This window comes from Artemia sp. Qi Xiang Cuo, chromosome 16 (assembly GCF_049724085.1).
Source record: "Artemia sp. Qi Xiang Cuo chromosome 16, ASM4972408v1, whole genome shotgun sequence".
NCBI lineage: Eukaryota > Metazoa > Arthropoda > Branchiopoda > Anostraca > Artemiidae > Artemia > Artemia sp. Qi Xiang Cuo.
Genome location: NC_142809.1, coordinates 57,029,876 through 57,047,517, shown reverse-complemented (window position 1 = coordinate 57,047,517; position 17,642 = coordinate 57,029,876). Strand labels below are relative to the sequence as shown.

At 34.3% G+C, this 17,642-nt stretch overlaps 1 protein-coding gene across 1 annotated transcript in view; it reads right to left on the bottom strand.

Moving 5' to 3' along the window:
- The window catches only part of cyst (rho guanine nucleotide exchange factor 18 cysts), a 402,635-nt gene that overhangs the window by 188,476 nt on the left and 196,517 nt on the right, over window positions 1-17,642 (bottom strand). The window contains exon 6 of the mRNA XM_089102646.1: window positions 2,832-2,918. Coding sequence (XP_088958772.1) covers window positions 2,832-2,918 — 87 coding nt within the window. The remainder of the gene's footprint in view (window positions 1-2,831; window positions 2,919-17,642) is intronic.

The window sequence follows — 17,642 nt, the reverse complement described above, 5'->3', positions numbered from 1 at the left end:
AGTAAACCCTTGGAAAACTTTGGAAAATGCTGGCCTAATAATTGTCTCTAAGATTCCCAAGTTGATCGGGCAAACAAAACTAAATATGCAAGCCTTATCTACTAAAACCAATCTGGGAACAATGGGTAAATTCCATAACTTAGGGCATTTACCCCTGGGACTATGTGGGCCATAACGACCCCGAAGGCACACTTATTAAACCTCTTAACGGTTAAAAAAAAAACGATCTCGAAATTTTGAATAAATTTCATCAAGGCTTAAGAGGCTGCAAGGGGGCAAAAGAGGGCACGAGAAGGAAATGGATCTCTAAAAAAAACTAGAATTTTCAGATTTGAAAGGGCCACCTCCAGGATTTTTTTTTTCGGGGGAGGGGGTAAAAACAAATCTAAAAAAAAAAAAAATTTCGGGGGGTGGGGCAGTAACCCCCTCCCCTGGATACGGCATTGGCTGCCTCACAAGTTTCTACAACGACCCTTTCCTTTACGAGGTGGTCGAAATCAAAAGTATACATAAAGGGCACATGATTTATTACAAAGGCAATGCTGGTGTGTAGTCTAAATTAAGTTAGGGCACTTTCTACGCAACCAAACATTTTTTTTTCTCCATTTATAATATATCTTTGATCTAAGTTGTTTATCTAGGAAAATGTAATTACTTACTTCCTCGCCTCATCAAACTATACGCATTTTAAATTATAAAATGTTATTAGAGATATTTGTTGAGTTAAGTTCAAGTTCATTTATTCAATAAATACAAAAAACTCTACAATCCAAAATAAACCCCAAAAGTCCCGGAGACCCGTTAACCGAGAGAAAAAAATAACAATACATACAAATCATTTGCAGGTTACTGAAATAGGCCTAGACAAAAAAAAAGTATTGCTAACGCGAATGCTCACACGAAGACACCCAATCTGGATATCACCTAACCCCAACAACAAATCTCACTTAGTCAGCAACATAATGAACCAACACTAAATCATATAAATGCAACCAACGTATCCAATAGTAGCATTAGAGTCAAGATGAGGGCTGCTAGATGTTACTGTTTGCTCACAACGACCGGGATGAATTTGCCGTCTTATAGGATTTCTGTGTTTTGTTCGTCTTTGTTACAGCTTAAATGGAAGCCAAGGTTAGGACTTTTGATTGTCCTTGACTAAAGAAAACAAACCTAACCTATAAAAACCTATACCATAATATAAATGTAATCCAATTTTTAGGTATTTTTTAAAGGAACCAAGGGTATAGGAGTTCCAAACCCCGACATGCCCCACAGCGACGGCAAGTCTGAACGCACTGAGGGGGTAGAAGGAAGCAACGTATCTACCCGATTTCGAACTGCATATGGGTTGACTACACTCACTCGTAGAAACATGCCAGAAAAACCTACTGGGAGATCTTCGCGGAAATAAAGAAATGCCATTGAACACAGCGAAAGTGTATAGATATCCTTCAGCTTTAAGAGTTGAACAGGAGCCTAAGTGGTAGAACTGTTACTGCTTTCAGCTGGAGATTACGGACTGGCGAAAGTAGAGACGGAAAAGAAGACATCCAAGCTGATGACCAGTAATATAGATAAAGATAAATAAAAAAGAAGTATAAAAGACAGAGAATAGAAATAGGAAAAATTTGTTTGTTTTCTTATGAGCCCCTGTGAAGATTTTATGTTGTGAGATTGTAATGCCAGTTTTAGATGGCCTCTGTCGCTTGAGCTCCAAGTCAAATAATATGATCAATATGTTGATATTTTATGTAATATGATACGATAATAATGTTCTTATTACAATATCCTTAGGATAGATAATAATAATAGTACAGAGCTATATTAAGACCTAATAACAAGCTGAAATAAAATCATATAAGGAATAAATGGTTCATAAAGAAAAACAAATTAAAATAAATAATAACACAAAACATAACGATAACAAATACTACAATGAATGATTAGCTGAATCCTAAAACGATAATTAAGATAAGTTGATAATCAAGCCAACATATCGAATAAAAACTACCACAAAAAGGACATGGGCTAATCCCTCCTAAACCCTGTAACGACCAGAGATGCATTTGCAACGATTTTAATTTCCAGCGGTGTGTTACTGTTTAACGTTTAAGACTATCTGTTTAACGTTTAACGCGTACTGTTTAACGTTTAAGACTATCCTGGCGAGATATAAAGTCATACTGAAAATGCACTTGAAATGAATAAAGATGTAGCTTTATGGAATGATAAAACTGGAACACGTTCTCATTATTACATTAATTTAGTCTTTAGCAGAAAAAACGAGAAAAATACCCGATTTTAATGTTTAAAAGACAAAAACCAATAGAGGGACTTAAAACAAATCTGATATTAAATAAAATCCTGCCAAGGGTAGAAACAGCCAGTTTGTAGGGTAATTAGTTGGGGGGTGGGGGTTAGAGTATATTTCCAGGTAGAGTATGAAACACTAAAAGAGCGTTCTTTTCCAACGGGTTATTGCATTTTCCCGTAAAGGCGTACTTCAAACTAATCTTACACAGAAAATGCCCTCACTCTCGTTTGCTGGTACGGACTGCAATTTAGACTGCTAAAAAGACTGCAATTTAGTAGATAAGAGAGATACATAAAGAGCTCATTTAACATTCTTCAGATGCTTCCGTTTTTTTTTGTTTTTTTTTTTACGTAAGAAACTTAATCATTCAGTTGCTGGTGATGCAGGTATGCAGCTAGAGGCGACTCATCCTCTGATTATTTTTTTTTTTTATTTTTTAATTGCTTCTGTTTTTTTTTTCAGCTTCACAAAGAAACAAATAACACTTAGGCGTCTAGTTACGTAAGGAACTTACTCATGCAGTTGCTGATGATGCAGATAAGCAGCGAGAGGTGACTCATCCTCTGTCTCTGACTCTCCACTTGGAGCAGTTCGTGTGAGGCTACAAATATAGACATACTAATGTGCAATCTAAGCAAATGATAACAAAACAAAAAGAAAACATGAAACAAAGCCCTTTTCTTGTTGTATACATTGCCAAATTAAAATAATCATGTTTGAAATTCATCAATAGTACACTCGATATTCAACATATCCAAGCTGGATAAATTATAATTACTTTTTCTGATTTGCCCGACTTCAAAAAATTTTCAGATATTTTAGGTTATTGCTTAGTCGTAGTTTAGCCTAAAGTGGAATGTCCAGTGTTTCCTTGCCTCTCAGTGGGATATTTAGAAAAAAATATTCTTGATATACGGTCATGTTCATTTTGGGGACATGGCCAAACCACCTAAGCAGCTCTTCTATGATATATAAACTAGATGGATCAAACCACATCGCTTGTTACTAATTAATTATTACTAATTATTACTATAGCTTTTAGGGGGTCTTTCCCCCTTTTTTCAAAAATCAGCCAAATTTTCTCAGGCGCGTAACTTTTGATGGGTAGGACTAAACTTGATAAAAATTATATATTTAAATTCAGCATTGAAATCTGATTAAGAAAAACAAGAAAAACAAATAACCCCCGACCCACCCACCCCCCTACTACCAGAAAGAATCCCCCCTGAAAACGTCTGTATACTTCCTAATAACCAATACTATATGTTAACATTGGGTAAAGTTCATAACTTTCAGCCCTCCCCTTTCATATACGGAATATTTTTTTAATATTTTTTTTCGTTTTAGCGCTTGATATTCATATTCAATCAAAGCATTACTCGCTTTAAGATCTATTTATTCATTTATATTATTACTTGTTGTATGTTTTTGCTATGATTGTGTTATTTAATTTCAGTTCGTTTTGGGTTTCATTTATTCTTTAATAGTAATTTCTGGTCATTTTGAGTTTGAATTTTAACAGGTATTTGTATCTGCTGAGCTTAAGTTTAAAATGGCCTTTACTTTTCTTTGAAAAACTTCTTTTTCAGAATTTTTTTTAATTAATCAAACAGTTCGTGGTAACGAACTGTAAGTAAGGAGCGACCCGGCTCATTGGCAACCGAAACTCTAAAAAACGGAATTTTGATACCCATTATTATATCAAAAGAACCAGATTTTAATGCTGATTTCAAATATATAAGTTTCATTAAGTTCCCTTTCAAGTACGGAATAATTAAATAAAAAAAAACAAGTTTTTTTAACTGAAAGTAAGGAACAACGTTAAAACTTAAAACAAACAGAAATTGTTCCGTATATGAAAGGGGCTGTCCCCTCTTCAACGCCTCGCTCTTTACGCTAAAGTTTTTCATTGTTTAAAAAAATAAAAGTTGTGAGAAAGTCAAACTTTAGCGTAAAGAGCGAGGCGTTCAGGAGGGGACAGCCCCTTTCATGACGGAATAATTTCTGTTCGTTTTAAGTTTTAACGTCATTCCTTACTTTCAGTTAAAAAAACTTGTTTTTTTTCATTTAATTTTTGAACATGTTTGAATTAATACAGGTTTTGATTTTGGCTCACCGTATATGAATAATTAAAACAAAATTTGCATATTAATTTTACTTGTATTTGGTTAAATAGCTTTCTCGAAACTTGTTTAATTTTACTAACGAACGTTTTTATTAGTAATAAATGTGCGTAACTGACGAAATAACTTACGTAACGAACTTCTATATTCATATATTTTTAATACGTATATTAGGGGGCTCGCCCCCTAGTCAATACCTCGCTCTTTAAGCTAAAGTTCGAATTTTGTTCCAATTCTTTAAAAATGACCCCTTAATCACAAAGGACGTTATTTAGAATAAATAGCTCTTATAAAAGTACTAAAAAATCTTTGGCTTAAAGAGCGAGGCATTGACTAGAGGGTGAACCCAATCATACACGTAATATTTTCTGTTCGTTTTAAGTTGTGATGTTACTCCTTATTTTCAGTTGGAAAACTTGTTTTTTTTTTATATTTAATGTCTGATCTTTTTTTTAAATAATGCTGGGAAATCCGACGCCCCCTTCATAGCAACGTCCTTTCCCACATGAAAACTTCCTTCATGGAAAGATCTTCCCAAATAACCCCCGACCCATCCACCCCCTACTACCAGAAAAAATCCCGCCTGAAAACGTCTGCATACTTCCTAATAACCAATAATATATGATAACAGTGGGTAAAGTTCATGACTTTTAGCCCTCCCCCTGGAAACTTTGGGAGACTAATTAATCCTAAAAGACATACTTATCATATTTTGAACCATACTGAACAAAATGGCAATCTAAAAATTTTGATAAGGTGACGTTGGGAGAAAAATGAGCGTGGGAGGGGGCCTAGTTGCCCTCCATTTTTTTGGTCACGTAAAACTTTTTCAATTTTTTTTAAACTTTTGTCACGGCACTAGAACTTTTAATTTCCGTTCCAATGAGTCCTCCCACGATATTCTAGGACCACTGGGTCAATACGATCACCCCTGAAGAAAAAAAAAAAAAACACCCATCCGTGAACTTTCTTCTGGCAAAAAAAAAAAAATGCAAAATTCCACATTTTTGTAGACAGGGGCTTGAAACCTCTAAAGTGGGGTTCTCTGATACGCTGAATATGATGGTGTGATTTTCATTAAGATTCTATAACTTTTAGGGGGTCTTTCCCCCTTTTTTCAAAAATCAGCCAAATTTTCTCAGGGGCGTAACTTTTGATGGGTAGGACTAAACTTGATGAAAATTATATATTTGAATTGAGCATTGAAATTTGATTCTTTTGATGCATCTATTGGTAGCAAAAACCCGTTTTCTAGAGTTCGTGCGAAAACAAATTAATCCGAAAACAAAACAGATCAGAATGAAAACTGCATCACTGGAATCATCAGAGCCGAAAATCACATTTAGGAAAATCCCAACCCCTTATCTTGACCGACAAGGAACAAGACTTTTCAGGATGGGAAGCAGTGATGGGTCTATTTTATTATTCTTGTTTCCTTTTTTCGGTCGCCATTAGTGGTAAAAACTAAAATCTAGTTTAATGTATTAGTGTTGGATCTTTCTGTATATTGAGTAATATAAGAATGTATTGTTATTAAAGTAAGTTTTTTTTTGTACATAAATGCTAGCCTTAGCGAATAAAAGAGAGACACATCCTGCTACCCAAGAGAAAGAGGGATTTTCCTAGTTTTTCAAGATGTTCAAGTTCCTAGTTTTTCAAGTTCCTAGGATTTTTACCGAGACATTGACACCGAGATTTTACCGAGACATTGTAGGAGTTTTACCGAGACTAAGACATTGGACTTTTCGTAGGATCCGCTGCCATTTTCAAGCTTTTTCCAAAATCCTTGAAAAAAATTTCGCAACAAACTTTTATTACTAAGATACACCTATTACCTACATAATAAGTATATTTCCTTGAATACCTTTAAAAGATCCCCAATCAACCTTTTTTTTAAACGCGTTTTTAAATTCTTTGTTACTGTGGACCCTCGTTCGATCTTTACTAGGTTACAGCTAACTCTACAACGATAATAAACCCCATATATTATGCAATCAAAAATAGCCGGGGTCGTGGGTTTTCTTAGGAGTTGGAACACGTTTTCCCAATTAATAAAATTTAATACAATATATTCTTTTTCACCCTTATTCATTTTCACTTTATCTTTTTCACATTATCTTTTTCACCCTATTCAGTGTTGTTTGATGTGGTCATCTCCTTGTCGGATACATCGAAAGTCGTTCTATAATATTCGATAATTTAGCAGTTTGTGTGCTTATAGATAGTGACAATCGGAATTCAGCAAGAAATAGTTATGGCTGAATTTAGATTCTGCCTGTTGTTTGGTTCTTTTTAATTTTGACCGGCGCGATTACAAAACAACAAACTCTTCATTGATTAGAAAACCGGTTAGTATGTCTAGAAGATACGTATTTTTGATTCCCCATGTTCTTCCTTCCATATAAGAGTCCTTTCTTAATAAAACTATTATGCGACTGATTCGAATTTTTGTTATATTTTGATATATTTTTTTTAATTGTTTCGTGTGATGATTTTTTTTTTTTGATTTATTCAGTGTTATTTTGGGGAATCTATTGTTGTGCTTTTTGTACTCTAATTATTAACGAATATTGTAAAAATAGGTTAAATAGCAAAATTCTTAAACAAAAAAAACTTAATAGATAATATTAGAAGCTTACCAAAGGCTCACAGGATTCTAAACGTATTTTTGAGGAAAAAGAATCAATAATACGTAGTTTTGCCGTAAAAAAAACATAAATTCTCATACCACTTAAAATACCCACAAAGAAATACATATCATTTTTAGTGTTGAAATATTTTTAGATATTGTAACTATTTACTAAGTGCTTCAAAATGTACTTTGGGCTTTGAAAGTTCTAACAAAAACAATCCTTAAGAAGAGCTATTAATACCCAAGAAAAAGCCAGAACATTTACCATCCAAATATAGACAACTTCGTTAGAACCAATTTTTCTTTTGTAAATTAGCTATTGAAGTTAACCCATTTTATAAAACTTATTTATTTATTTAATTGGAAACCGATCTGGAAAACCTTAAAAGGGACGGAGCATAAGATGGAAAAAAAGAAAAAGGAAAAGAAGACAAGAAAAAAAAGCAAGCAGAACGTTGAAAATAGTGACAAATTATATCATAATGCGGGACAAATGTCGACAAAGCCAATAAAAATAAATAAGGACGCCAAATTATAAACAAATCAAGGACAAAATAAGAATAAGAACACAATTTTCTACATAAAACAGACACAGACACAGCCGTGACCAGAAACAAACCAGACCTTGATTTGGTGTTATTTTTTGATTTAACCAGATGAAAAAATTTTTATAATCGAAACCTGGGGTTCCTTTAGACTTTTAAATCTTTTTCTGTTGTAAATATTAAGAAGCTAAAAGTCGTCACTTCTGAATGGCTCATATCACACATTACTAAGCTGTCGGTAAAAAAAAGTATATGTCGTAGAGAATGGCTTATATCATACATTACTAAGCTGTCGGCAAAGACAGAGAGAGACAGAGAGCTGTCTCTCTCTGTCGGAGAGAGAGAGAGAGAGAGAGAGAGAGAGAGAGAGAGAGAGAGAGAGAGAGAGAGAGAGAGAGAGAGAGAGAGAGAGAGAGAGAGAGAGAGAGAGAGAGAGAGAGAGAGAGAGAGAGAGAGAGAGAGAGAGAGAGAGAGAGAGAGAGAGAGAGAGAGAGAGACATACGTAGCAATAGTCAAATAGTTAATATAAGCAGATATTTTGTGTCTTTCTTCTAACAAAGGACAGTTTCGGTTATGATTGAATAAACTAGTTTATCCTGATTGGTCCAAAAAAATTATTGATTCAGAACAGGACTCTAAAATCAGGTCATTATATATTTAAATTTCCTTTGAATAACTGATAAAGTAGCATAATCAATAGAATTTTCTATTGAAACACGTTCGGATCGGTTATTTTCCCTTTGGAAGCAATTTGATGGTAATCATGCGAAATTTCCTACTCTTGTCTTATTTCAATAGAATCCTTAAGAAGATATATCTCGGAAAAGTGCCAAAAAGAAATAAAGAACACCAATGGCATACTAAATTAGATGTTGTTGACGTAAAGAAAGAATGTAAAAAAAAATTAATAAAATTAAAAAAGAATCCGAAATATTTACTTGTCAGAACGAACATACTTATTTACTTTACTTTTTCATCTTTGTAGGATCTTTCGATAGATAACTACTAAGAAAAACCTTCTGACGTAAGCTTACATCAGCTCAATTCTATCATGCGGTTCGGAAATGACCTTGAAATTCAGCCATCCAGTATCGGCTGGATACCTTCTAGAAAAAGCCCGTATGGAAGATTGGAAGGACCGAGTGCCTCAATTTGGTCAGAGCAGAGTTGCCAAATGTGGCGCTTTTGGTGCTCCTGTCCTCTGGTGACACCATGATACTATTCTTCCAAAAATTGACATCTAATCTTGCAAACGGCGCTTTTTAAACCAACAAGGGCACTTTTTTGGTCTACTATATTAAAATTGCCCTTGGCAAACCAAGACTGGGATAATCAAAATCGAGACTGACTAGGCTGATCAAATTTATAAACACTGATTTGCATCCTAATTAGCCACTTTGTTATGGAATATTTCAATTGAATGATATGAGGGCTATATGGCTATATGGTCTTAGGGCTATATGGCTAGTTTTAAAGAGTAGTGTTTTGAAAGTAGGCCTGACAGACCTTAGGCTTCAGAAAAGGATATTCCAGACTAAGCTAGCTTCCGTAATGTCTTTTGCAGCAGAGGTGTGGGGTATGAAGGCGGATAAGGTAGACCGGTTACAGTTGATGTATTTTAAGCGGTTAATGGGGGTTAGTGATAAGTTTAATCATGTAGTATTAAAAGGTGATTTAGGTTTGTTATCATTAAGGGTGGGAAGGTTAGTGCGGATAGTAAATTATTTGGAAAGGATTATAAATCTGCCTAGTAGGAGGCTAGTAAAGAATGCATATGAGGAGATGCTAGTAGATGGCAGGAAAAGTTCTTGGCCAACCCGGGTTAAAGAGACTATTGATAGATGTGGTTTTTGTGAGTATTGGAATGAGGGGAAGGGGCTAGGTGTAGAAGTGGGGCTAGTTGCTAAAAAAGTAAAGGCTAGACTAATAGAGAAGGAAATTCAAAGTTGGCAGAATCAGAAATCATCCTCGGCGTCCCTGAGACTGAATGGACTGGCGAAGGAGGTTTGGGGGGGGAGGAAGTTTACTTTAAAGCAGGGATGAGTAGTGAGGATTTAAGATGGGTAATTTCGGTTCGTGGTAATTTTTGGGTATTGGAGAAAGGAGGAAATATATTGGGAATTATAGGATTAAAAATGGTCCTTACCAGTGTCCTATGTGTGGAGAGGAGGAAGATCTTATCCATTTTATGGGTACATGCCAGGAGTTAAGAAATTTGAGGAGAGAAGTGTTTTCAACAGATTTTGGAGGGGTGGATTGGCTTGAAAAAATTTTTTAAAGTAGAAATTTTGATGATTTTAGAAGGTTGGGTAAATTTGTAAGAGTGGGTATGGGACATAGAGAAACTTTTTTGATGAATTGTGAGTGATTTAATGTTGTTATTTTTTTTGTATTTATTTTTGTTTTGTTATTTTGCCATGGCCCAAAAAGGCTTTTGTTGCAATAAATATCTATCTATCTATCTATCTATGATAATTATCCCATCCTTAGGTGCAGTGGGATTGATTTCTGCTTGGTAATACAATACCCAGAGATCGAACTCAGTAGTAGGAATCGTTATTCTTCTCTTTTTTTTTGTAGTTTATCCTTGCAAAAGTTCCGTTACAGCTTTGACATTTAGAGTTCAACATATCGTAAATTTGGACTGAACTTTTTGTAATTTTTTTTTCCTGTTCATTCCTTAAGAAAGTTCCCTTCCCTTCATCCTTCAATGATGTTAGGGTAATTTCTGCATTCAGTTATGCGGTAATATTTTCTTCTGAATTGGTTTCTTCTTATGAATGTTAACTCTGAAATTATTTTGATACAAATAAAAAAAAAAACAGGCATGCATGAAACCTTTTAGGTTGGAGGGGACGTGTGTTTTAAGGAGTGAGACGCAACTTCAATAATTTCGTAAATTATGCGAAACTAGTAGATAATGGATGAAAATTACAAAAATTCGATATTATTTGATTGGTTGCTTGAGCTTCTTTCGTAAGCCCCTGAAAAATTAGCCCTTTTCTTACTAGACTATTGACAAAACAGCTATAGAAGAAAGTTCGCAGTTATTACTGAAATTTCTACTAACAACTCACCGCAGCATCAAGCCGCCTGAGGCCAACACAGCTACGCACGCTCCTTCTCAATCCTAATCTATTGAAAGTCTCCCTCTTTACACTCTCCCAGGAAGTTCCCATTTGCCTTAAATCTTTCTTTATGACATCCTCCCACCCAAACCGCGGACGACCTAATTTCCGTTCAGACCAAAACGGTTGGCCGAAAAGGACACTTTTCAGCCATCTGTCATCCTTAATCCGTAGAACGTGCCCAAGCCATCTCAACCTCTCTCTCATTATAGCCCTGGAAAGTGGGATTGAACCATACTTTTCGTACATCTTACTGTTTGAAATAAGGTCAGTCGGCCGGATACCCAGAACAATCCATAGCCAATTTCTCAGGAAAATAACTAAGAAATCTTCATCCACTTTTCGGAGTGCCCAAGATTCAGAACCATATTTGACCATTGTCCTTATTATAGCTTCCAAAATTCTAATCTTGGTTTGCAGATTTATCTTCCTATTCTTCCACTTTTTTTTTTACTGTGAAAAAAAAACTTGACCCTAGTCTATTCCACTCTTAACATTTTCACTGCTCCCGCCGTATTTACTGATAATAATACCAAGGTAAGTGAAGCTGTCCACCTGATTAATCTTTTCGTTACCCAACGTCGCCTTTTCATCTTCACTTATTCCTAGCCTTAGCAACTTAGTCTTCTTAGCATTAATTTTTAAACCTGTTCTAGCACACTGAACTCGCAAAACGTCTAAGAGTTCATTCATTTGGCTCAAACTTTCATCAAAAGGATGCTTAATCATCAGCACAATCTAAGTTCAGGGAAGTTTTTCCTCCCCATTTGATTCCGTGTTCTCCCATTGCCTTTCTTGTGCTCCTTAAGACAAAGTTCATAAAAAAATTACGGATATTCTGCATTTGTATACAAAAGAAAACTATGCAATAATGCATTTTAAGAATCTCTATTTTTCCTTACGCCATTTTACCGACGTGGAAATTTTATTATTATTATTATTATTTTATGTCGTTTTTACACCCTTTTAATTTTTGTCTTCCACATCCCAGCCTAAAAAAAAGATCGCTCAACCTATAGACTTGTCAGTAATACCAAATGAGAAGAGGGGGTAATTGTCCTCCCTAGATTTTGAATTTTTTTTCATATTCATTAGGAGAAATCAAAAAGCCATTGGATTAGCACCAATGACACACGTAACTTTTACTCATGAAAGTGCACACTTTTTACCTTTTTGGACAGACTGTTTATGTAGAACTATTTCTAGAAAAACTAAGAAAAAAAAACCTTTTGTGCGAATCTGGGTTTGGGAGAATTGCAGTTTTTTTCCATCAGCAAGACTTTGTGTCCTGGAAATTGAAATAGCCTTTAGGTTTTTTAGTCAAAACTTGCTGTTTTTTTGTTCTGTCACTCCGTTTGTTTGTTTGCTTTTTTTGTTTTTTTTTATATTGGCGTGATCAACCAAATGTGGCATATCCCTTTTTACTCCTTGAGTAGTGTAAATAAACAAACAAAAAATTCCGCGTGTTCTTCTCTTTTACAAAATTTACCTTCATTATTGTTTTACTTGATATACTTAATATGTTCATATTCTTTTTTTCTGTGTTTCTTACACTTTACATATGCTGCCAAAGCGGAATTTTTAACTTTTTTAAGTGCTTGCATGAAGGAAAAAATTATACTTATATAATAGGACTTTTAAGCAGTACGAAAGCACCTTAATAATCGTTATTATAAAGCATTCAAGGTGATCAACCAGGCCTTTACTTGCACAAATAGCCCCGTATAAACCGTTGGGAAGAATCTGGATCAATGTCAACAAATTTCTTATATAGATACTTCTAGTAATGATCATGAGGTTTTTTTATTTATTTTTTTTTTTTTGCTTTAATTTCTTTTGTATCCAGTGCAGAAATCTTGGTGGTAAAATCCGAAACAGGACACACTTTGCCGCTTAAGACATAATTATTTAGCATGTAGCCTAACCAAGATGATGCAAAAAAAAAGAGATCAAAACAAAGGTGCCTTTTTGAATCAGAATTTTAACACCTTCACGAGCCCAGCTCTTGGCAACCCTGAACCAGTAACGACTGATCACGGGCCAGATCTATCTAGTCCCCATTTTCGGTTCAAGCTTATTGGATTGAATATTCTCTTCCTATTATTGATTGCTCTAAGTCAATATTAATAAATACTACAATATGGGGAGGGGGGGGGGGTGTATTCTCCCTGCCCGAGATTTATAAAGGATCAATCGCCATCACCCCACAAGAAATTGGAAAATATTCGCCAAAATACATTTGTTTCGGGCTTTGACTACCCAACCTCAGGAAAATTCTTTTAAAGCAAATTCAGAAAACAAACAAAAACCCTTGGTTTGATACCAGCTTTAAACACGGTGAATTTAAGACTTTGTATGCTTAAGATACGTTTCTAGACCCTATTCCAGTTCAATTTAAAACCAATTTGGCGGGCTATTTTAGTACTATAGCGCTCGCATAATTTTTTAAAAATCCTTAAAAAAAAACATACCATTTGCTTTTTTCCCTTTATTTGAATTACTTGACTCGAATAATTACAAATAATTTTTTTTAGGTGATATCCTGATTAGTTCAGAGAATCCAATACAGTTTTGTGAAAATCTAAGCACCAAAGTTGACCATTAGGCACTGAAAGTGAAATACAATACATCTTACTGCAAATAACCACTTTCTACATTGGTTGGCTTGCATCGTCTACGCATGCGCTGGCAACTCTATCTAGGGTATTTGATTGCGTTAAGTGCCGCAAGGTACTGGGTCCAGAACCTTCGAGGATTCCACCAATTTTACTGTAGAGCATAAGGTCATTAGCCCTTCTTTTTCTTATAAATGAATATTATTTTTTTTAAAATACTGTATTAAGTGGGCTGACTGCAGGGCTAATTAATTTATTGTCGAGGCAAGGGGCGGATGTTCAGGCAACTGCGACGCTGCAAATCTTACCATTCAAAAAGCTATCTATTACGAAAATTTAATCATATTCCTCTATTTATTTTTCATTATCCCAGCATGATGGAAAAGCTACTTAATCTCAGCATTAGAAGGAGAGAGGGAAAAGGGCGTAAAAATTGCTTGTTTTAAAATATTTTACATTGTTTTTATTAAAATAAATAAACAAAAACCTAAAAATTAAGTATTAGACAGATCGAACTCATGTGAAATTCAATGATGATCATAATCCTATCAAAGAGACGCCTTGCTAATAGCAGGAATCCACGAGATTAAGATTTTCAATTCTTGCTTCAATCAAACATGCTGCTGTCAAACGAATTTTTATGCTTCGAGCTAGTCGTGATCGCAAGAGCCACAATCAAAATTAGAAGACATAACCCATGCCAAACTAAAGATTTTTTGGAAGAATCTTTTTTGGATGGCATTTCAAATGGAGGACAGTCTTTTTTCTCTTTCTTTCAAGTGAAATGGGTATATCTGGTTGACATGAAGGCGATTTTAAAAACAAAACTACGCCTATCCCATAACTCCATGTTCCTTTGTACCGATTCATTGCGTTTACTTCTATTCAATTTTTCCTTCTTTACCAGTTTACTATTTTTAAGGCGCTCACCACCCAAAATCCACGTTCCTTGGATTCGCATTTGTCAAATTATATGTATTAGACTTCAGAACAAATAACATTTCCTTTTCATACTTTTTTACGGTTAAACAATTTTAAAATTCTTTAGCAAACTTATGATAGCAACTGAACTACACAAAAGAACCAAAGCAAATATATACATTTTAAAAATTGTATTTAAACATAGAAACAAAGCACCAGTATAATTCTGTTTATTTCTAAACAATTATATTTATTATAAATAATTTTGATTACTAATTGAGAAATAAATATTATTAAGTAATAATTTTATTTATCCCTATTTGACGAAAATAATAACCTTCTAACGATCAATTATTATTTAAATACAGAGACAAAAAACAGTCTAGTTATTTCAAATTGTGATAAATTTCTAATAAATATATATTTATACTAATCAAAATAATCAAAAAATAAAGATACATTTTTAATGCAGGAAAGTGATTGTGAATACGGTGTCTATTGAGATGAGACGTAAACAAAATTATGCAGAGATTACTCCTACATGTCTTCAAAATCAACAATCTAGAGCCGTTAAATATTGTTGGATTTTAGAACTGAATTATAAATTATCCAGCTTTAAATCTAGAAGCTTTGTAGATAGCTTATGTAACGCATTAATGCATTCTAACAGCAATAACAGGCATATTATTATTATTATTTATTATTAAAAATAAGGTAGGTTTAACTTATTTAAATTAAACCTACTATAACCCTGAGTGGAACATCCCTTCCATTTATCGAGCTTGTTAAAGAAAGTGTTGAAGAGAGATGGGCAGAACATCTTGAGAATCTGTTGAGCACTGATAAAGTTGAAGGAAATGATATAGAAAGGAATGGATAATTTGTCAATAATTTGGAAGTGAAGGGTGATTTATTTTGCGAGGAGAGTTAGAGGTGATAGTAAAGAACTGAAATATAATGGGAAAGAACTGAAATATAATGGGATAGAACTGAAATATAAAGGGATCTCAGCTGCCGATAGCATGGTAAATGAATTTTTGAAATATGGCGGTTGTGAAATAAGAGATAAATTATTTCTGAAAATATGAATATAATTTTTTTTTAAGGAGGGAATATCTAGAGATTTTAGGAAAATTTTAATTCAATTCAGTTATAAGAAAGGTGTTAAGAGTGAGTTTGGTAATTACAGAGGCATTAGCATGATTTTTCTAGGAGGGAAATTAGCATGATGACACGTATTAGACTAAGACATCCTGTAGATGAAATTTTAAGATAGATAGATAGATAGATAGATAGATTTATTTTCCATATATCAGTAAAATAATTACATAACAATCTACAAATCCCCACAAAGGCTCCATGGCCTGTAGGAGGGGAATTATGAAAAGATCAAATAAACATTAAACATTTAAACGCTTAAGATTTAAACAATATAAACATAACATTAATATTTAAACATATAAACATAAGCATTTTAACTTTTAACATGTAAAGCATTTGCTTAATAAAAAAAAAAAAGAAAAAAAAAGAAAAAAAAAGGAGAGTTCACTAACTAAGCTTTATCAAACTACAGTGAATCAAAACATCTATAAAAAAAAAGGAGAGTTCACTAAATAAGATTTATCAAACTACAGTGAATAAAAACATATAATAAAAAATAATAAAAAAAAAAAAAAAAAAAATTAAATGAATAAAACTATTGGCAGCAGGCAAAAGTAAAAAAAATTAATCACATGAAAACAAATATGAAGAACAATTTGGTGTTTGAAGGGGAGAAGATGCGTGGAAGATTAATAATTGAGAAATATCTGAATCATCACAACCCTTTAGTCCTATGTTTACATATTTTTAACATACATTTCATTTAGCTGATAGAAAAGGATTAGCGAGGTTCTACCCTTGTCTAGTGTACCAGATAAATACATAAAAGTGATTACTGTTATGTACGAAAATACTTTTGCCGCGGTTAAGGTAAGAAGTGAGTTTAACAGAAGATTTGGTGTAGATTCAGGAGTTAAGCAAGGTTGTGTCCTATCCCCGTTTATTTGTAATTATTGAGATGGATTTTTCATAGAGAACAGGGCAAAGTTTATGGGAGAAAATGGTATCAATTGGCGCGGGAAAACTCTCCTATGGAGTTTTTAATTAGGAGTTAGGAGTTAAACGGGGTTGCGTTGTAACCCCATTTATATGGATCATTTTGATGGACTTTGCCCTAAAGAACACGACAAAGGCTATGGGAGAGCATGAAATCAAACGGGAAAGTAAAATTTTCCTAGACTTAGATTGTGCAGATGATTTCGGTTTCCTAGAAAAAAAAAATGATAACAAAATGAATGAATTTTTGAGCGTTTGGAGAGTTCAGGGTTGAAGAATAGGTTTGAAAACTAATTAAAAGAAGACTAAGTCGTTTAACTAGGAATAGATGAGGGTGATTAGGAGACGTTAGCTAACGATAATTTCAATCAAGTGCATAGCTTAATTTATCTGGTTAGCATTAATAGTAAAGATGACGGATGCAGTGAAAATATAAAAAGTAGAATAGCCAAAACAGAGGGTATTTCTTCACAATTGAAAAAAGTTTGGGAGAATAGGAGAATTAGTCTACGATCCACAGTAGACAGAATATACAGTAGCGACCAGGGCTATGCTCTCCATTAAAAATAAGTGACACACATCTAAAACCACACAAGATTTATACTCCGCCGTCGCGCACGCGCGATTCCGATGTACACAAACAAAAACCTGTTTTTTTTTGGTACTGTCGATTCACGACCACTAGCAACTGAACTGAAGTTCTGACGTATATGTCTAGGGTCGATACGCGCGGTATCAAATTTGTGTCATGTTTGGAAAAAGAAGTCGCTCCAGTCTACAGTGCCACGATCTTGACTAGAATTGAAATCCAAGGATGTGACAGTGGCCAAGTGTGGCTGGATTGCGGTTTTCGGATGAACTTTCTATGAGAGGGGCTTCAGATGAATTAAATTATTTACAGATGATTATGGATTTAACCTCCACTTCAGATGATGGAAAAACATGGGTGAAGTATGAGTTTAGGTGTTGAGGGGATGAATGCTCTTCTAATTTTGTTTTGAATTTGGCACCTATTACTACTAAAAGCTGCATAACAGCATTTTGACCATACCCCTTGGACCAAATGAAAAGAAGGTCGTACCTAAAGGTGGAGAAAATGGTCAAAAGAAAGGACTTAAAGGAAACTGGAACTACATGGGAGAGGGTAAGAGTGAAGCTCCGAATAGACTGGGGTGGAAGAGGAGCCTACACCGCTTTGTTTGCCTCAGGTGGTTTGGAGCTGCAGGGAGCTGTTAGTAGTATTCCTAGTAGTAGTAAATCTTCA